At 48.7% G+C, this 19,253-nt stretch overlaps 2 protein-coding genes across 7 annotated transcripts in view; one reads left to right on the plus strand and one right to left on the minus strand.

Moving 5' to 3' along the window:
* Positions 1 to 4: 4 nt before the first annotated feature.
* LOC308469135 (multifunctional procollagen lysine hydroxylase and glycosyltransferase LH3-like) lies at positions 5 to 14,041 on the plus strand (the record flags this gene model as incomplete). The annotated part of the gene is made up of 15 exons (XM_081024474.1): positions 5 to 31; positions 1,603 to 1,666; positions 2,203 to 2,300; positions 2,713 to 2,814; positions 3,213 to 3,344; positions 4,546 to 4,667; positions 4,780 to 4,884; positions 5,009 to 5,134; positions 6,365 to 6,506; positions 7,809 to 7,922; positions 8,428 to 8,493; positions 8,590 to 8,694; positions 10,400 to 10,546; positions 10,904 to 11,029; positions 12,197 to 14,041. Coding segments are annotated over 15 exons (1,632 nt in total), but the record flags the coding sequence as incomplete, so codon positions are not given.
* A 1,192-nt stretch (positions 14,042 to 15,233) lies between these two features.
* The window catches only part of LOC308469134 (rho guanine nucleotide exchange factor 15-like), a 56,971-nt gene continuing 52,951 nt past the window's right edge, over positions 15,234 to 19,253 (minus strand). For all 6 annotated transcript variants that reach the window (XM_081024469.1, XM_081024471.1, XM_081024473.1 and 3 more), the window contains exons 15-16: positions 17,968 to 18,072; positions 15,234 to 17,327 (exon numbers count right to left, since the gene is read on the minus strand). In XM_081024469.1, the coding sequence (XP_080880595.1) occupies positions 17,140 to 17,327; positions 17,968 to 18,072 (293 nt within the window). In that variant the 3' untranslated portion in view covers positions 15,234 to 17,139. The remainder of the gene's footprint in view (positions 17,328 to 17,967; positions 18,073 to 19,253) is intronic.

The following is a 19,253-nucleotide window of genomic DNA, read 5'->3' on the forward strand; positions in this document are numbered from 1 at the left end:
CACACGCATTTACTTGGATCCTGCCTTGCGGGTGAGTCTGTTGGGGTGGGTGGGTGAGTCTTTGCTGCCCTTGAGAAATAAAGATGAGGAACCCTGTGGCCCTCAGAGCACTGCCGGAATACAACTCCCATCATTCCCGACAGCTGGCCGTGCTGGCTGTGGCTGATGGGAGCTGGAGTCCTGACACAATCTGGAGGGCTTTAAGAGACTCCCCTGCTGCCTGTGGAAGGGACACGTGGAGGCCTCTGAGTTGACCATCTTAAGCTGCTTTCAGCAGCAGCCAGGAAACTGAAATCTGATGCCCTTGCAAAGCAGCAGGACCGGATTCTCAGAAAAACTCTGCACATTCATTTCTCTGGCTCAAAAGCTGGGAGCTAAATTCTGGGGGGGGGGGGGGGGGACTTTGTTCACCACTTCACAGACAGGCAGGATACCCATTTTTAATAGGGAAATAAAGCTTTCTATCCAATGTCCCATCATGCTCTGAGCAGACGCATGGAAAGCAAGAATCAGAAGAATCTTTATTTGCATCAGCCACTAGCCATTAGCAATAAAATAAAATAAAATGAACTGAAGGTAGAGGTAAAAACATAACTATAGAAAATACATTTTGGGGGGTTTACGTCAATAATCAAATACAGTTGTACCTTGGAAGTCGAACAGAATCCGTTCCGGAAGTCCGTTTGACTTCCAAAGCGTTCGAAAACCAAAGCGCGACTTCTGATTGGCTGCAGGAAACTCCTGCAGCCAATCGGAAGCCGCATTGGATGTTCAGCTTCCGAAAGAATGTTCGAAAACTGGAACAGTCACTTCCAGGTTTCGATCGTTCGGAAGCCAAAACATTCAAGAACTAGGCTGTTCGAAAGCCAAGATATAACTGTAATAGATCTTATTCTAATTGCCCCCGCTAAAACCCTTGCAGTTTTTGCTCTCACCTGATCATCTTGATCTGCTAAAAGAAAGGACATCGTCGCAATGGAAAGCAATGGACATTTATTATTTGTTTATTTGTTGCACCTATATCCCACCTTTCCCCTCAAGGAGGTCAAGGTGGTATTTTTAGTTCTACCGCCTCCTTGTTTAATCCTCACAACAACCCTGTGAGGTAGGGTGGGATGATGGTGATGATGATGATCATAATAATAGTAATAGTAATAATAATTTATTATTTATACCCCGCCCATCTGCCTGGGTCTCCCCAGCCACCCCGGGCGGCTTCCAACAAAGTATTAAAATACAGTGGTCTGTTAAACATTAAAATCTTCCCTAAACAGGGCTGCCTTCAGATGTCTTCTAAAAGTCTGGTAGTTGTTCTTCTCTTTGACATCTGATCAGAGGGCGTTCCACAGGGTGGGTGAGAGTGAGTGAGTGGCCCAAGGTGAGCCTCATGGCTGACTGGGGATTGAACCCTGTTTCTCCCAGGTCCTAGTCTGATACTGCAAGCACAGTGAATTTATATACAGATAGGACATATAAATCCTTGCTGGATTTGTGTTCATAGTGGCATTCTATGGGTGCTTTGTAATTGTAGTGTTTTGATGGAAGATTATGATTATGTAAGGGGAGGCTTCTGTTCTTACCTCCTCCTTCCTGTCTCCCTAGGAGAAACATAAGATCACGCTGGATCATAAGTCAAAAATCTTCCAGAACTTGAATGGTGCCATCGGTGAGTGGTTGATATTTTCTGTATCAGTGTTCCGGTTGTCTATGAGTGAACACATCAGTAGGGCAGCCAGAACCGTATATTTAAAGCACTGTGATACCACCTTAAACAGTTGCGGCTTCCCCCAAAGGATTCTGGGAGCTGTAGTTTGCTAAGGGTGCTGCTTGGAGGCCCCTATTCCAGAGCTAGAATTCCCTGGGAAGAGGGCTTGATTGTAGCTCTGTGAGGGGACGAGGGGTCTTCTCAGCATCCTTAACAAACTTCATTTCCCAGAATGCTTTTTTGGGGGTAAGCTATGACTTTAAAGTGGTATCGTGATGCTTTAAAATGTGGTACATTCCCATTTAAATGCATGGTGCGAATGCTGCCTAGCTCCCCTGATCTGCATGTTTGAAACTTCATAGTCATGAGGCAAGCTGCAGATGGCAATAATTCCCACCGTGTGGTGGACTTTTCTGAAAGGGGAAACATGGTGTTTGCTTGGGGGAGCAGAGATTCAGTTTGTCCCATACTCTTTATTCCATCCTCCTTCTTAACAGACGAGGTAGTTCTGAAATTCGAACGGACCCGAGTGCGCGCCCGGAACGTCGCTTACGACACCTTTCCTGTTGTCATCCATGGCAATGGGCCTACCAAGGTATTTGAACTGCTCCTCTCCTGGCCATGCGCCTTGGTCGAAGAAGACCTTATTCCTTGGGGTTGGGAGTCTGCGGCCAGCTTGCTGAAGCTAAGCAGGTCCGTGCTTGGTCCGTGCCTGGATGGGAGACCCCACTTAGGCCAACGGACAGAAGAAAAGCAGGATAAAAGCACAAATAAACAAAATGGATGTTGCGTTTCAATTTGCCTCTGGGCTTTGTAGCCAAACCAGTCTTGAAACATTGTCTGATATCTGGGAAGGCAAGCAGGCTCCCAAGCTTACAGTCCTCATGGTGACAAAACCCACAAAGAAGAATTCAGGTTGGGGGGTGTTTGGGGAAACTGTCCTCTATTTTATTTCCTCCCCTCATCTTGCTGACTGGTGTTCTTGCCTTCTCCTTCCTTCCCTGCAGCTGCAGCTGAACTATCTGGGAAACTACATCCCCAACACCTGGACCTACGAGGGGGGCTGCGAAGTTTGTGACGAAAACCTCTTGGATCTGTCAGGCCTGCCGGTGAGTCAGAGGATAAATCAGGATGCAGAAGAGTCAGCTGTGAGGCTGGAGGCGGGGGAAGGTGTTGAGGGAGCGGCAAGGCCAGCCCAAGACATTTTTTGACCGCCTGAGGCGAAGGACAAAATGGCTTCCCTCTCGCTCCTCATACGGAAGCGAACTGAGCTGCTGTCGATGAGATGATGCCCTCCTCTATATCTGGGGGTGGTAGGTCTACTTGGCGGCAGGAAGCAAAGCCTAAGGGCACACACACACACACACACACACACACACCCTCCACCGCTTCTTTCGCCTGAGGCAACTGCCTCACCTTGCTGGTCCCTGCGGGAGGAGTGTTTGAGAGTGGGCTTCTGGAGGTTCATATTTGAGCTCACCTTTCCTGTTCCCTCTCCTTTTTGCAGGAAGAATCGTATCCACGTGTGCTTCTGGGTGTGTTCATCGAGCAGCCCACACCCTTTCTGCCTCAGTTTCTTCAGCGTCTCTTGACCTTGAATTATCCGTACTCTCATCTCCAGCTCTTCATCCACAATCACGTGAGTTGTGTACACACACACACACACACACACCCTGCAAAGGTGAGGTATTTTGTGCTGTCCCTAACTGTAGGCTAATCCTCATTTTACATCTAAAGCTCAGGTCTAATTAGACCATCAGATAAACAGCATGGGGGGGGGGGGAGAGCTGTCATAGCTTCTTAAAGGACTTGGGACTTGGGACCCATGGCACAAATTTGCATATGCTGATTTGCATGTGATGCCCTAATTATTTATTTTATTTGCTTTGTAAAATTTATATGCTCCTTGACTGTAAAAAAAAAAAAAAGAACACCTCAAAGTAGTTTACAAAATGATAAAGGGATAAAATTATCACTAAGGAAAATTAACAACAATATCTTAAGTCATTTGAAGAGTTAAAATACTGATACGTATCAGTGCCTCCAGGCAAATTAATAAGCTAGGTAACTGGTGGCTGTCTCTGAACTAGACATTTAAATCACTATGATACCAACTTTAACAGTTACGGCTTCCCTCAAAGCATACTGGGAACTGTAGTTTGCTATGAACACTGAGAATTGCTAGGAGACCCCTATTTCCTTTGCCAAGCTACATTTCCCAGATTGAATATATAAAAAAATTAAAAAATTGTCCAGAGCACCTTAGAGACCAACTAAGTTTGTTCTTGGTATAAGCTTCAGTGTGCATGCACACGAAAGGTTATACCAAGAACAAACTTAGTTGGTCTCTAAGTTGCTACAGGACAATTATTATTATTATTATTATTATTATTATTATTATTATTATTAATGTATTTCTACTGCATCAGACCAACAGTGCTACCTACCTGAATCTGTTTCCCAGACTGGTTTGACAATCCTTCTTCCCGGGGAACTCGGGGAATTGTAGTTCTGAGAGGTGAACGAGGGGTCACCTCACAGCTCTCAGCTCCCTCAACAAACCACACTTTCCCAGGGTGCTTTGTGAGAAGCCAGGAGTGTCTAAAGTGCTAGAATAGAGCTTTAAATGTATGGCACTGATGTGACATGTTTGTTGGGGGGGGGGGATTTTTTGAACCCAGGCATTCTGAGGTTCCGCTGCATCTGTGGCATTTTGATCTCCTGTTCTAGCCTGGATGTAAAGGCGCAGGAACTATCTGCTTTGTCAGAATGTGGCAATGCCAGGGAGACTCTGCTTCCCTGCTAGGGAGGCTCATTTAACATGTCCCAACGTTTTGCAGGAGGTGTATCATGAGCCGCACATCGAAGCCGAGTGGGAGCAGCTTCGTGGGGCCTTTGAGAGCATCAAGCTTGTCGGTCCAGAGGAGGAGCTGAGCCAAGGGGAGGCAAGAGACATGGCCATGTAAGTAAAAGCAGAGCAAGGCAGTAAAAGTCCGTAGTTAAACTGTGGAATTTTCTCCCGTAAGAATAGAAATGTTCTCAACCTGTTCTGACAATTTCTTCGTGTGCAACAGGGACCTCTGCCGCCAAGACCCCACCTGTGACTACTACTTTAGCCTGGATGCTGACGTGGTCGTGGCAAACCCGGATATCTTGCAGATATTGATCCAGGAGAACAAGTAAGCAATGCTTCCCTTTCCCTCCTCTGGAGCCTTTTATAAAACCATTTGTACAGCATTTCTCCTGCCCCCCATCTCCCCATAAACGACTTCTCTTTTGCTTCTTTCCCCCTCCGCGATCCAGGAAGGTAATCGCTCCGATGATGTCGCGCCACGGCAAGCTTTGGTCCAACTTCTGGGGGGCCCTGAGCCCCGATGAATATTATGCGCGCTCAGAGGACTACGTGGAATTGGTCCAGGGCAAGAGGATGTGAGTTGTGGTCAGAACCGGGTGGGAAGAAGAATTATTATTAGTGTTTATTTATTAAATTTATACACTGCTCTTCATCTGAAGATCTTGGAGTGGTATTAATATAGGAGGGTTCTGCTTCGCTCCCAAAATTTTCATTCGTATATTTAAAGCTTTTGGTCTTTAAGCTGGGGGGTTGGGACGCCTTGCTGGGTCACGGCCTGAGATAAGGTGGGTCACAACAGCGGCACAGCCAAAACACAGATATGTACCCAAAAAAAGTTATGAAGTGGGCCCCAAACAGCATGTGGATGGGCCAAAGGTGGGCTATCTACGGGACCTCCTCTCCTGGTATGCCCTGCAGAGAGGACCTTAAGGTCCATGAACAACCATAGTTTAGAGATCCCAGGCCCTAAGGAAGTCAGACTATCCTCCACCAGGGCCAGGGCCTTCTCAGTGATGGCTCCGACCTGGTGGAATGCTCTGCCCCATGAGACTAGGACCCTTCAGGACTTAACCTCCTTCCGTTGGGACTGTAAGACAGAGCTATTCCGCATGGCCTTTAATTTGAATTCAGCCTGATCTTTTATTTCCCTTCTCTTCCCTCCCCCTCCCCTTTTATGAAGATCACCCGCTCTGAGACCCCACAGCTAATTCTCTCCTGGCCTCCTCGCTGGCCCAAGTAGAACCAATTCAGCCAGCTAGCCCTGGGGATTATCTAATGCTTATTTCCCCTAAATTGATTTTTGATTTTTGATTTTTATTGTTATTCATGTTTTTATACTGTATTTTATGCTGCTTTTATAATTGTTTTAAATTTGTTGTTAGCCGCCCTGAGCCTGGTTTTTGAACCGGGAAAGGCGGGGTATAAATAAAATATTATTATTATTATTATTATTTTATTATATTGGCCTGATCCAGCAGGCTCTTCTTGTGCCCAGCTCTTCAGCAAAAAAGTTCCCTGTTCAGCTTACTTGCAGTTCATTTAAACAAGGCAGTTCCTGCCCACAGGCTTACAGTGACATGACACAAAAGGAAAGAAGGGACAGGAGGGAAGAGGAATTTTCTTTTTCATAGTTGCATAACTTATGTAAGTTACATAGATCTGCCAGTGAAACGAATAGTTTTGGGAAGAAGGCAAACTGCGGTGGAAGGGAATCTGCCACATGCGACGACTAGAGGGCAGAATAGAAAACGATGGCCGCTTACCTTCTTACTGGGAATTCTCCTCTCCCTCTTCTCTTCCTACAGTGGAGTGTGGAACGTCCCCTACATCTCTCAGGCCTATTTGCTGCGAGGGGAAACTCTGCGCCAGGAGCTGCCCCAGCGCAACGTCTTCACCTTGGACGACACGGACCCAGACATGGCCTTTTGCAAGACTGTGCGGGAGAAGGTAAGGAACGTTTTGCCTCCCAGACATCCCATGAATCAAGATCTCCCCAGACTCTGCACTTCTGAAAGCTGTGTTCTGTCTCTTCCAGTGATGGTGCAAACCCGACATGTTTTCCTGGGTTTGCATAAATTTATTCTACACCTAGCACTTTTGGGGAAAGTCGAAAGATTAACAGAAGCTGTGTCCTACTTTGGGGAGTTTCACTGCTGGTTCGCTGTCCTGGCTTTCAGTTCTGTCTGCCCAATCTTAAAGGCTAGAAACCTCTTTTAAAAAAAACAAAAACCAAAAACCACCACCTACGGTTCTCTACAAGGGACGCGGGTGGCGTTGTGGGTTAAACCACAGAGCCTAGGACTTGCCGGTCAGAAGGTTGGCGGTTCGAATCCCTGTGATGAGGTGAGCTCCCGTTGTTCGGTCCCTGCTCCTGCCAACCTAGCAGTTCGAAAGCACGTCAAAGTGCAAGTAGATAAATAGGTACCGCTCCGGCAGGAAGGTAAATGGCATTTCCGTGCACTGCTCTGGTTCGCCAGAAGCGGCTTAGTTATGCTGGCCACATGACCCGGAAGGTGTACGCCGGCTCCCTCAGCCAATAAAGCGAGATGAGCGCCGCAACCCCAGAGTCGGCCATGACTGGACCTAATGGTAAGGGGTCCCTTTACCTTTTAAGGTTCTCTACACCATGAATGATGTTCTCAATAGCAAAATTCTGTGATGTTGCAGAACACATATAACCATACAATTACTGTATTTTTTGCTCCATAAGATGCACTTTTTTCCTCCTAAAAAGTAAGGGGAAATGTCTGTGCGTCTTACGGAGTGAATGTGTGGTCGATCGCTGGCTCCCTTTCTGGCTCCGCCCCCTTGCCCAGGCCTCCATTGTTGAATGTTCTGCAGGCGGAGGGTGTTTGTTTCCCCAGCGACATGTGACTGGCTGATTAGATTATCTGTCTGGAAACATTTCTTTCCTAAAGAAGCTGCAGAGCTGTGAGTTGAACCCCATAAAAACAGGATTTTTTCCCTTTGCAAAGTTAGCTCAACAAGTTTGAGCTGATCCTCAAAAAAGGGACTTTTCCCCTTTGCAAAAGAAGCTGCACAACTGTGAGCTGATTCTGCCCCAAAACGGGGCTTTTCCCCTTTCCTCCTCTAAAAATTAGGTGCGTCTTATGGAGCGAAAAATACGGTATATGGGGTTTGGGGGAGCACTTCTGTGGCCTCCCAGGATGCATGTATTTGGGGGTGGACGGTAGGTGTGGTAACTTTTTTCTACTTATCCAAATTTTAACTATCTACTTTCTCCCCCAGGGCATCTTCCTTCACATCAGTAACCGGGACGAGTTTGGGCGCCTCATTTCCACCGCCAGATACAACATATCTCACCTATATCCTGACCTCAGGCAGATCTCTGAGAATCCTCTGGTGAGCAGTCCATTTTCCTGCCTTCCGTCATTCCACAATTCACTGGGGTGTGATGGCTCCCCTCCCGCTACCCATCTTCCCACAAGTTTGAGGGGGGGCCCTAGCCAAGCGCCATCTTGTGGCCACTGCCCCCCCCCCCCCGGAGCTTCACACTTACCTAAAAATTTACCACAATGTCTTGATTTGGCGTTCTCCTAGGATTGTGGGAAATCATAAATGGCTTCTGCCCGCCTGAGGTCTGCCCTTTTAGTATCCCTGAAGTGATGTCGTGCTGGTGTACAGTGGGAAATAAAAATGGCAGCCCCCCAAACCGGCCACACGGTGCTTATCTGGCCTGAGTGCCAGTTAAGAGCCCAGTGTCTCTGCTGCTGTATGCTGGGTTATTATTTTTTAGCATTTCTCTGCAGCCATGAGGTCTAGGAACTTGCTCTTTGTCATTTTGGGAAATCCAAGATGTACTCCCTGGATCCCTTAATGTCTCTGTCCCCCACCCCCTTTTGTTTAGGATTGGCAGGAGAAATATATCCATGAGAATTACACTCAGGTGTTGGAGGCAGACTATTATGAGCAGGTAAGCATCTCTCGGTTGCCATGCCTTTGCATCGTGCATCTTGTGTCTCGGAAACTCTCCTTTCTCTCTCACACCAACCCTTCTCCCCTTTTGCAGCCCTGCCCTGACGTTTACTGGTTCCCCGTGTTCACCGACCAGATGTGTGATGAGCTGGTGGAAGAGGCAGAAAACTTTGGCCAGTGGTCCGGAGGGAAGCATGAGGTGGGAGCCCTCCCTTCTTCTTTGTGCCTAACATAAAGAAGAGCTTTGCTAGATCAGGCCAGAGGCTCATCTAGCCTTGACACTTTTCCTTATTCTCACAGAGGCGAAACAAATGCACCCTGCAGTTTCCAGCTGCTGGTATTGAGAGGTTGTAGGGATGCATGTGGTGCTGTGGTCTAAACTAGTGAGCCTCTTGGGCTTGCCGATCAGAAGGTCAGAGTGACTTCCTGTTGCTCTGTCCCAGATCCTGCCAGCCTAGCAGTTCAAAAGCACACCAGTGCAGGTAGATAAATAGGTACCGCTACAGCGGGAAGGTAAACGGCGTTTTTGTGCACTCTGGTTTCCGTCACGGTGTCACATTGCGCCAGAAGCGGTTTAGTCCTGCTGGCCACATGACCTGGAAAACTGACTGTGGACAAACGCCGGCTCCCTCGGCCTGGAAGCGAGATGAGCGACGAAACCCCATAGTTGCCTTTGACTGGACTTAACCGTCCAGGGGTCCTTTCCTTTATTATTATTATTATTATTATTATTATTATTATTCAGAGGTTTACTGCCTCCAAGAGGGAAGGGGGAGAACACAGCCATCTTGGCCTAGCAGCTGTTGATAGCCTTATCCTCCCTGAATTTCTCCATACAGTCATACCTCAGGTTGAATGTGCTTCAGGTTGAGCGTTTTTGGGTTGCGCTCCGCAGCAACCTGGAAGTAACAGAGTGCATTACTTCCGGGTTTTGCCGCTCTCGCATGCGCAGAAGCTCAAAATGATGTCACGTGCATGCGCGGAAGCGGCAAATCGCGACCCACGCATGTGCAGATGTGGGGTGCGTTTGCTTCAGAATGCGAACGGGGTTCCGGAACGGATCCCGTTCACATCCAGAGGTACGACTGTAATCTTATGTTAAAGCCATCTAAGTTTTGGTGACGCCATCAGCTACACCTTGTGAGAGCACAGTCCATAATTTAACTGTACACTGCATGAAGAAGTTACTGCCTTTTTCCTCTGTCCTGATTCTACCAAGTTTCAGCTTCCCTGGAACATCCCCAGGCTCTGCTTGCATGCTCCCTGTCATGGGCATCTGCTTGGCCACTGTGAGAACAGGATGCTGGACTAAATCGGTCCTTGACTTGATCCAGCAGGTCTTTCCTTATGTTCCTTATCCTTGAATTCTAGTACAGTGGTACCTCGGGTTACATACGCTTCAGGTTACATACGCTTCAGGTTACAGACTCCGCTAACCCAGAAATGGTGCTTCAGGTTAAGAACTTTGCTTCAGGATGAGAACAGAAATCGTGCTCTGGCGGCGCAGCGGCAACGGGAGGCCCCATTAGCTAAAGTGGTGCTTCAGGTTAAGAACAGTTTCAGGTTAAGAACGGACCTCCGGAACGAATTAAGTACTTAACCCGAGGTACCACTGTATTAAGAGAAAGGGAGAAAAGCATCTTCCTATCCACTTCCTATCCACCATGTATTCTTTCATATACCTTTACTTGCTAAATTTGGCAGAAGGGACCGTACACTCCCAGGAGAGGTTTCAGCTTGAAATTTTGGGCAAGGGGAGGCAAATGTGGCTTGCGACATCCTTAATCTTTGTTATTGTTTTATTATAAGATTATCGTAGAATCTTAGAAAAGGCAGTGGCGGAATTTGCCAGTATGCTGCTGGTTTCTCAGTACCATTTGCCTCGGCGATTTTGCCTCCCCCAGGATTCCCGGCTGGCTGGTGGCTATGAGAATGTCCCGACCGTTGATATCCACATGAACCAAATTGGTTTTGAGAAGGAATGGCTGCAGTTCCTGCAGGACTACATCGCTCCGGTCACAGAAAAGCTCTATCCCGGCTACTACACTAAGGTACCGGCTCCTGGGGTTTGTGGGGGGGGGGGGGAAGCATCCTGCCTGCCTGATGAAGCATCACAGCTGAGGGGTTGGGAAAAGGGTCGCTGCAAAGAGCCCAAGTGGGGAGATGAATAGGAAACTGTTCTGAGCTTTGGAAGGAAGCAGAGGGGGGAGGAGCATAATCAGACCATCTCCAGTTTCACGAAAGCTTGAAGTTTTTTCTCACATCTGGTGGCTATTTATAAGCCTGGGCACAGCAGCAAAGTCTGGCGTTTCCTGAATTATTTCCACTATTCTTATTTTGGGTGTGGGTGTGTATGTGCAATTTGCCATTCTACCGAAGACAATGCTTGACTCACTGCTGTTCTGCAGGCACGAGCGATCATGAATTTCATGGTCCGCTACCGCCCGGATGAGCAGCCCTCGCTCCGGCCACATCACGATTCGTCCACTTTCACCATCAATGTTGCGCTGAACCACAAAGGGATCGACTACGAGGTGAGCGCCCCCTAGAGGGCAGGAGTTGGATCTGGGGTTTTGTGTGTGTGTGTACAGGTAAAGGTACGGGTGGCGCTGTGGTCTAAACCAGGCTTCCTCAACCTTGGGCCTCCAGATGTTTTGAGACTACAGTTCCCATCATTCCTGGCCACTGGTCCTGCTAGCTAGGGATCATGGGAGTTGTAGGCCAAAAACATCTGGAGGCCCAAGGTTGAGGACCACTGGTCTAAACCATTGAGCCTCTGGGTCTTGCTGATCAGAAGTTCAGTGGTTTGAATCCCCGCAATGGGGTGAGCTCTTGTTGCTCTGTCCCAGCTCTTGCCAACCTAGCAGTTCAAAAGCACACCAGTTCAAGTAGATAAAAAGGTATTTCTGCGGTGGGAAGGTAAATGGCGTTTCCGTGTGCTCTGGTTTCTGTCACAGGGTCCTGTTGCACCAGAAGCTGTTTAGTCATGCTGGCCACATGACCTGGAAAGCTGTCTGCAGACAAACACCAGCTTCCTTGGACTGAAAGCGAGATGATCACTGCAACTCCATAGTCGCCTTTGACTGGACTTAACCATCCAGGGATCCTTTACCTTAACCTTAAAAGGTAAAGGGACCCCTGACTGTTAGGTCCAGTCACGGACGACTCTGGGGTTGCGGCGCTCATCTTGCTTTACTGACCAAGGGAGCCGGTGTATAGCTTCCTAGCTTCCGGGTCATGTGACCAGCATGACTAAGCCGCTTCTGGCAAACCAGAGCAGCGCATGGAAATGCCGTTTACCTTCCCGCCAGAGCAGTACCTATTTATCTACTTGCACTTTGACGTGCTTTCAAACTGCTAGGTGGGCAGGAGCAGGGACCGAGCAATGGGAGCTCATCCCGTCGTGGGGATTCGAACTGCTGACCTTCTGATCAGCAAGCCCTAGGCTCTGTGGTTTAGACCACAGTGCCACCCGCGTCCCTGTACCTTAACCTTACACAGGTATAAATACTCTACTTTCATTGACTAAAAAATGCGAACACTGCATGTTCATAGTTCAACAAGTGCACAGTCTGTACGTATAACTGCTGAGCTGTGCAAATCAGCAATTGTACACCCTTTTACACAAGCACATGCGAGCCTCAAACACAGTTTGTGACGTACATTTTCTCTCTCTTTCTCCTCTCCCCACCCTCCTGAAGGGAGGCGGCTGCCGGTTTATCCGCTACAACTGCAAAGTGGAATCCCCCCGCAAGGGATGGACCTTGCTGCATCCCGGACGCCTCACCCACTACCACGAAGGACTGCCCACCACCCGTGGGACCCGCTACATCATGGTCTCGTTTGTGGACCCCTAACACCAGCTCCCCCCCCGGTCCTGGGGCAGTGAGTGGGCCGCGGTGGTCAACACACTGGCAGGAAGAGACTTGTGGGGGGGCAGATGCAGGCGGGTCCATCTCTCCGGCTCGGCTGCTGCCTTCCTTGGTGCCTTCGAAAATGGAGGGAAACAAATAACTCTACGTCCGGTGCTGATGGATACGGTCCTTGCCTGGCACTGAACTTTGGGTCACTACTAGTGCTGGGAGCAGCCACTGCTGCCTTGTGGTGTTCCACCAACCTCCCCCCCACCCCATAATATGTGGGTTGAAGATGACAGGTTGTCTCTAACAAAATGTCGCTTGTTCAGGATGTGTTTTCAGTGCCTCCCTCTCTCAGCATGGCCCAGCCAACTGGAGATACAGTTGTTTTAGCAGTAGCACAATCATTCTCTAAACATTTTTTAGTCCCTTGCTCAAATCAAGGCACCTCTGGGGTTTTTTCCTACAAATATATGTACTGCTGCTGTTCTGTTTTTGCCCCAGGTCTTCACTCTTTCCCTCCACCCACCTTTTATATGAGTGTCTTTGTTACACCGAAGCTGCATTTTGTGAAAGAATGCCTCTGAGCAACTGCAGAGTTTTTCATCTATAATTCCCAACCGCATGCGGTTGAGGATCTAAGTGGAAGGTGTTTCTTCGTTTCATTGCACCATTTTTTTTAAAAAAAAAGAGGCAGGGGGAGGATGAAGAGAAAAATCTCTTCCTATAGGCACAGGGTAAAATCAGTATTAAGGGAGAAGTAAGTTAATGAGAAGTAACCTATTAATTCCCACGGAAGGGAAAAGGGGCTTGTCTATACATTTCAAGTTTACCTATATTATACATTTAAAGCTGGTTATAGCACTTGAAAAGTCATGCTCCCTCAAAGAATCCTGGGAGCTGTAGTTTGCTGAGGGTGCTGGGAATTGTAGCTCTGGAGGCAAACTACAGTTCCCATGATTCATTGGTGGAAGCCCTTATGCATTAAATACAAGATGTGGTCTTCCTCCCTGCACACAGCTACAGTTCCCAGGGTAGTTTAACAATCAGTCCCTCTTCCTAGTGAACTCCGGAAATTGGGGCTGTGTGTGTGTGTCTCCCAACAACTCTCAGCACCCCTAACAAACTATAGTTCCTAGGTTTCTTTTGTGAGGGGGGGCCATGGTTTAAAAAAGTGGTATAAGAGTGCTGTAAATGTTTGGTGTGGATTGTGGCCTAACCTCGAGGTGGAACAGCAACAGAGGAGAGCTTGCCTTATGCAGCAGCAGGGGTCCCTTTTATGCTTGATTTTTGAAGTATTTTAAACACTGTGATCAAGGCAGCACCTACTCAGACACACACACGCACCTCTCTTGGGGCATCTGCAAAGTGTGACTAATGTCTTTTTAGCAGTATGTGGAAAACGTGGTTGGTTGGGGGAGGGAGGGAGGAATGTTTTTTCCATTTGTCAGCATGCCTAAGCCAGGAGCTCCCCTCCCCTGGGGTGAGGAGGGAAAGGCCTGGCTGGCACTTGTGAGACAGGGGCCTTGCGTAATCTCCCATAATCCTGTGGGCTTTTCTTTTTGGCCCTCAGCCCTAGTCTGGCTGGTAGGGTGGACATGCGTCGGCTGCTTCCTGTACAAAGCGTGCATTAAGTTATTGGCGTGGCTGTTCCACAGAACACCAAATAAATCTACCTTTTATACTAGACTCTTTTCTGTCCGCAGATTTGAGGGAAGAGGCGATCCCTTGCTTTAAGGGAAGCGCTTTGGTTTAAGATCTCTCAGTCAAATGTGTGAGAAAGACACTCTTGAGCATTGGGGCCTAAGGAACCATTTCCTTGTGAAGATCTGAGGCAGCTTTCTGTCAAGTCCAACTGCTGGTCTATATAATCTGGAAATGTCCGCTCTGAATTATAACCAGAGGCACACCCTTCCTCCCCACTGGCTTACTTTCAAAAGTATGTGAATTGGATGCACTAGGGGTGCCCAACAGATATTTCTGGACTACAACAGGGGTGGGAGGGACCAGTGTGGCCCTCCAGGCATCTCTTAATTGGCCCCTGGAACAGTCCCCAGACTGCACACTCCTCACTGGTCCTGCTTTGCCCCAAATGTTTTTGCCTGGCCAGAACTTTGACAATGCTTTCTTCTTGGCTGGAAGATGTGGGAGTGTGTTTGGAAACTAAGCCTGCATTAAAACAGCAACATTTATGCTCCATACACCCCCCACCCCAGCAAAGGAATGTGGCCCTCTTCTTCCCCTGCCCCCTGGATGACAGCTCTCATCAGCCTTGCCCACTTTAATAATGTGTTGGCTGGGGCTGACGGGAATTGCAGTCCAAGACGTCTGGCAGGCAGCAGGTTACCAAAAGCAGATTGCTCTAGCAGAATAGGCTTTCCTCATCTGGACGCCTGTTCCAGCTAGGAGGAGACCAGTCCAGCAACTCGCACAGAGACACACTGGCCAACCTCCCGTTGAAAGCAACCGCTCCTGCTGCTGTGTTTCTGCACCTGTAGGAGTTAAAAAAATCCACTAGCACCCAATGCTGACATTGCAGAATGGCCCCCTCTCTCGGGACAGGCTGATTGAGCCTTGTCCTTTTCCAGACTAGTGGATCCAAAATAGCAGGTCCTCTCTCCCCCCCCCCCCGTTTGTCTGGAAAGGGAGGGGGCTTGAGCTCAGAAGAATCTTTAAATGTAGGAAACAGCAAGCCTAAGGGTCAGAAGAGCCACTGGTACAGTAGTGGATACTACAGGGCTGGCTAAGATAGTGTTCTCATCTCCCCATGTGGATGGAGCATGGACGTAGGAAAAAGTAATGTCACCAGTATTTTAAAAGGATCTGCAAACACCAGAGAAGGAGCCGCTTGCAGGCAGAGAAAAAGCCCATTGCCACAATGTTCTTCCATCATCTTCATTTTTTTAAAAAAGCAATTCCGATAGAAAAACACAAAACGAAAACGAAAAGACAACAGTGCAGGCAAATATGGTACAGAATAAGTTAAACATCTTTTTCGTCCGCACCTCCTTGATGCTACCAGAGCTGGTGGGGGTGCAGAAATCTCCTCCTCTAGGATATAGGAGTTAAGAGGCTGTCATATATAATAAATAGAAGCCGGTCCGTGGCCACGTTTCGAGAGTGGAAGCAGGGAAGAAGATGCAAGAAAGGCCGAGGAAACTCTGGCAGGCTTGCAACATGGGCGGTAGGGAAATGCATTTGGAGGCGGGGGGGGGGGGGCAAGCAGATCAGACGCCAGCGCCAGAGGAGAAGAAATGAGCGGCCGAGTCCTGGAAAGTGGGCAGAGCCAGGAGGCCCCAATCCCCTGCAAGGGCTAAAGGAGAAGCGGGGGCGCTAGTTGGCAAGGAGCATAGCCGCTGAGGTAGAGAGAGGGCCCTGAGGCGAAGAACAGCAGGGAGAGTCTCTGCAATATTAGCAGAGATCGATGGCACCAAGAGGAAGGGATTCCCCACTTTTGCAAAAGGTAAATCCCAGGTTCCTAACATGGCCTGATAGGAAAAGGCACGGCCAACCCCACAGTTAGGGAACCCTCAAGAGCCAGGGGTAGGGCGTGGGAAGCAGCATCATGCCCACGAGCCCGTGGGGCAGGTTCTGGGTCAGTTTACCCACACGTGGAATTGACCCTCTGTATCCAGAGGAGGATGGGGGCTGTGTGCAAATCCGACTCCAGCTTGCTGGCAAAGAAGGTGCTGTGTTCAGGCATCTGATTCTGGGAATGGGGCGGACTACACTTGCAACCCTGCTTTGAAATGGAGTGCCCACCTCCCGCATTGTTAACAGGCGTTGGAAAATGGAGGCTCCAACTAGCTGCTCCTCTCTGTGTGAAAAAGGGACCCAGTCTTTGAAAGCACATAAATTTAACCCTCTGAGCGCAGGAGGTAAAGGTAAAGGGACCCCTGACTGTTAGGCCCAATCACGGACGACTCTGGGGTTGCGGTGCTCATCTCGCTTTACTGGCTGATGTGGCCAGCTTCTGGTGAACCAGAGCAGCGCATGGAAACACCGTTTACCTTTCTGCCAGAGTGGTACCTATTTATCTACTTGCACTTCGTGTTTTCGAACTGCTAGGCTGGCAGGAGCAGGGACGGAGCAACAGGAGCTCACCCCATCGCGGGGATTCGAACTGCCGACCTTCTGATTGGCAAGCCCTAGGCTCTGTTATTTAGACCACAGCGCCACCTGCGCAGACAGGAAAAAATAATCCCTGCGCTGACAAAATTTGTCATTGCAGGTGCCCCTGAATCATCTACCTCAATGCATCTGGCCTGGCAATGATGCCATGGGTGTGGGTGGGGCGATCTGGCTTTTTCCCATGCAGAATTGCTGGAGGCGGCCCACCTACCCACCCCTCCCTCTGGCTGAGGAAGTTGGCTGTCATCGCCCTGGGCATTGAGCTCCCCCACCCAGCAGGACAAGTGCTGAAGAGTTCGGACGAGTTTGTAGTTGAACCAACCGTAAGTGGCTCTGTGCACAGTGCAATGAAGCTGAAGATGCTGGCAATACCGCCCTCTTCTGGCAAACAGCAGGCAAAGCAGGCAGGTTGGGTGGTGTGCCTCCGACACCTCCAGTGGCCCACTTGTGGCATTACAGTCTACGTCCAGCGAGAAGCATTGTGGGCATGTGCTATATATTGGTCTTGCTCCTCTCTAGCGCCACCTACTGCTGCCATCTTTGGTGCCCCCCTTTGTGGCAGTGCTTCTCCTGCCCTGAGCAGAGCAGATGTTGCTCTTAGTCTGAGCCCAGTAGTGAGATAAACATCCTCGTTCCGTGGCTCTGTGCCCGCCGCCTCAGGCCGAACTGTACTTGCTCTTCGTGTGGCTGGTGCGCGTCAGCTGGAGTTGGCGGGCGGCCTGCAGGACGCGGTAGCGCTCGCGGAGGTTGCGCCGCCGCACATGCTCGTTCGTGATCTCCTGCACGTAGCGCGAGGGGAACCAGCCCTTCTTGCCGTCGGTCAGGCGGACGCCCTCATACCAGCCTACAAGAGGGGAGGAAAAGGGAAGGATACCCGTCAGCCTCTCGCTTCCTGTCCGCCCCTTTCCTCACCTTCAAAGCCACTAGGAGGGGGGTTCTCTCGGGAGTTGGGTTTGAAGCTTCCAGAAGCTTCCAGAGCAGCCCTGCTGCTTCGCAGGAAGGCTGGGGTCAGAACACAGCATATCAATAAAGTGTGTGGGCCCTAGATTGCAGGGAGTGTGTGTGTGTGTCAAAAACTGAAGGAGGACCGTTCTTTCGGTAGCTACAGGCCTCAACTTCAAAAAACACCGCCTTGTAAGAACTTAAGAAGAGTTTTGATGGACTAGCCCAATGGCCCATACTGTCCAACATCTTGTTCTCTCAGATGCCCTGGTGAGAAGGCCAGAAGATGGATCTGAGCGCAGCCACACTCTCCCCACCTGCGGTTTCCAGGAACTGGGATTCAGAACCATATGTTGCCTCTGGGTGCAAATTCCATAGTTTTAACTACCTCCATGTTTAAACATGGCATACCTTAGGTGATGAATGTTTCCCCCCTCCCCTTTATCTATCTGGGATAAGCGACACTTTTACAGAGTGATTCGATAACTCCACACACGTCGCTATTAAACGTACGCGCATTTCGATATTAAACACACACATACCCTCGTTGGTTTTGCGTAGCACATTGACAATGTCTGTAGGCTCTAGGCTCAGTTCGTCGGCCTGGGCAGCAGAGTAGGTCTCAATGCACTGCACCTGAGGGCAGTCTGTGAGGAAAGAGGGAAGGAGAAAGAAGGAAAGAAGGAAAAAGTGGCATTGGCATAGGGTACAGGGAGGTTTACAGATATAGGTGAAAATGATCTTCCTATAATTGGACACATAGTCATGGAGGAAGGAACACACATCCACAAGAATAGTTCCAGGGGGAGGCAAATTAAACACTGAGAGCAGGTTGGACACAGACTTGTTCCTCACGAAAAACAATGAGAATAGTACATTTTGCCTTGCATTGCAGGTTCGACAAACACTAGAAACTTGCTCTCTTTTTCTTATTTAAAAACCAGAAAATGAACACTGGGAATCTGGGGATTATGGTTCATGGCCAGGAAGGGGAAGAGGGTCCTGCCCTCAAAGAAATAACTTACTAGTTACCACTAATTGAAGGGAACCACAGCTTTAAGGTGAGGGCGTCATTTTATATTGGTGAGCTTGTGCAGCTTACAATTGTGAGGCTTACACAGACCATGAAGAAAAACATTTCCTGTCACAGTTAGTTGCTGATCTATAATTTTAAATCTCGATGTGGTTTTCGTTATGTATGCTGTGTATAATTGCTGTAAACCGACTTGGTATTTTTTAAAAAAATGAAATCGTGGTATTGAAGTATTTTTTATAAACAAATCCAAGAAAATCAGTGTACATGGGGGCTGACCACCACCCCCCTCCCAGCACCACCATCCTGATTCAAATCCCACCTCTGAAGCAGTTAGCGCGTCGGGCTATATACACACTACATACCCTTCAAGCACATTCAAGGAACACTCTTTCCCCTCAAAGAATTCTGGGCCCTGTAGTTTACCCCTCACAGAGTTACAATCCCCAGCAAATCTTAACGTACTACGACGCCCAGAATTCTCTGAGGGAATGAACGGGCTTTGAATGGACTCCAGAGACATAGTGTGTACACAGCCTCAGACCAAGACCTGGGAGACCCGAGTTCAAATTATTGCATGGCAGTGAAGCTCAGGTGGGTGATACTAGGCCAGACACCTTCTCTAAGCCTAACCTATCTCACAAGGTTGTCAGGAGGATAAAAAAAATTTGGGGGGACACACACTCCTTGTATTTGTATTATATTATTGTATTATATTATATGGGATCTAAATATAACAAGAAAGCAAATAAATTTAGCTGGTAGTAATGACAAGAGCAGATTTTAGGCGGTGTG

The sequence above is a fragment of the Podarcis pityusensis genome (assembly GCF_964106645.2).
Source record: "Podarcis pityusensis genome assembly, contig: HAP1_SCAFFOLD_152, whole genome shotgun sequence".
NCBI classification, from domain to species: domain Eukaryota; kingdom Metazoa; phylum Chordata; class Lepidosauria; order Squamata; family Lacertidae; genus Podarcis; species Podarcis pityusensis.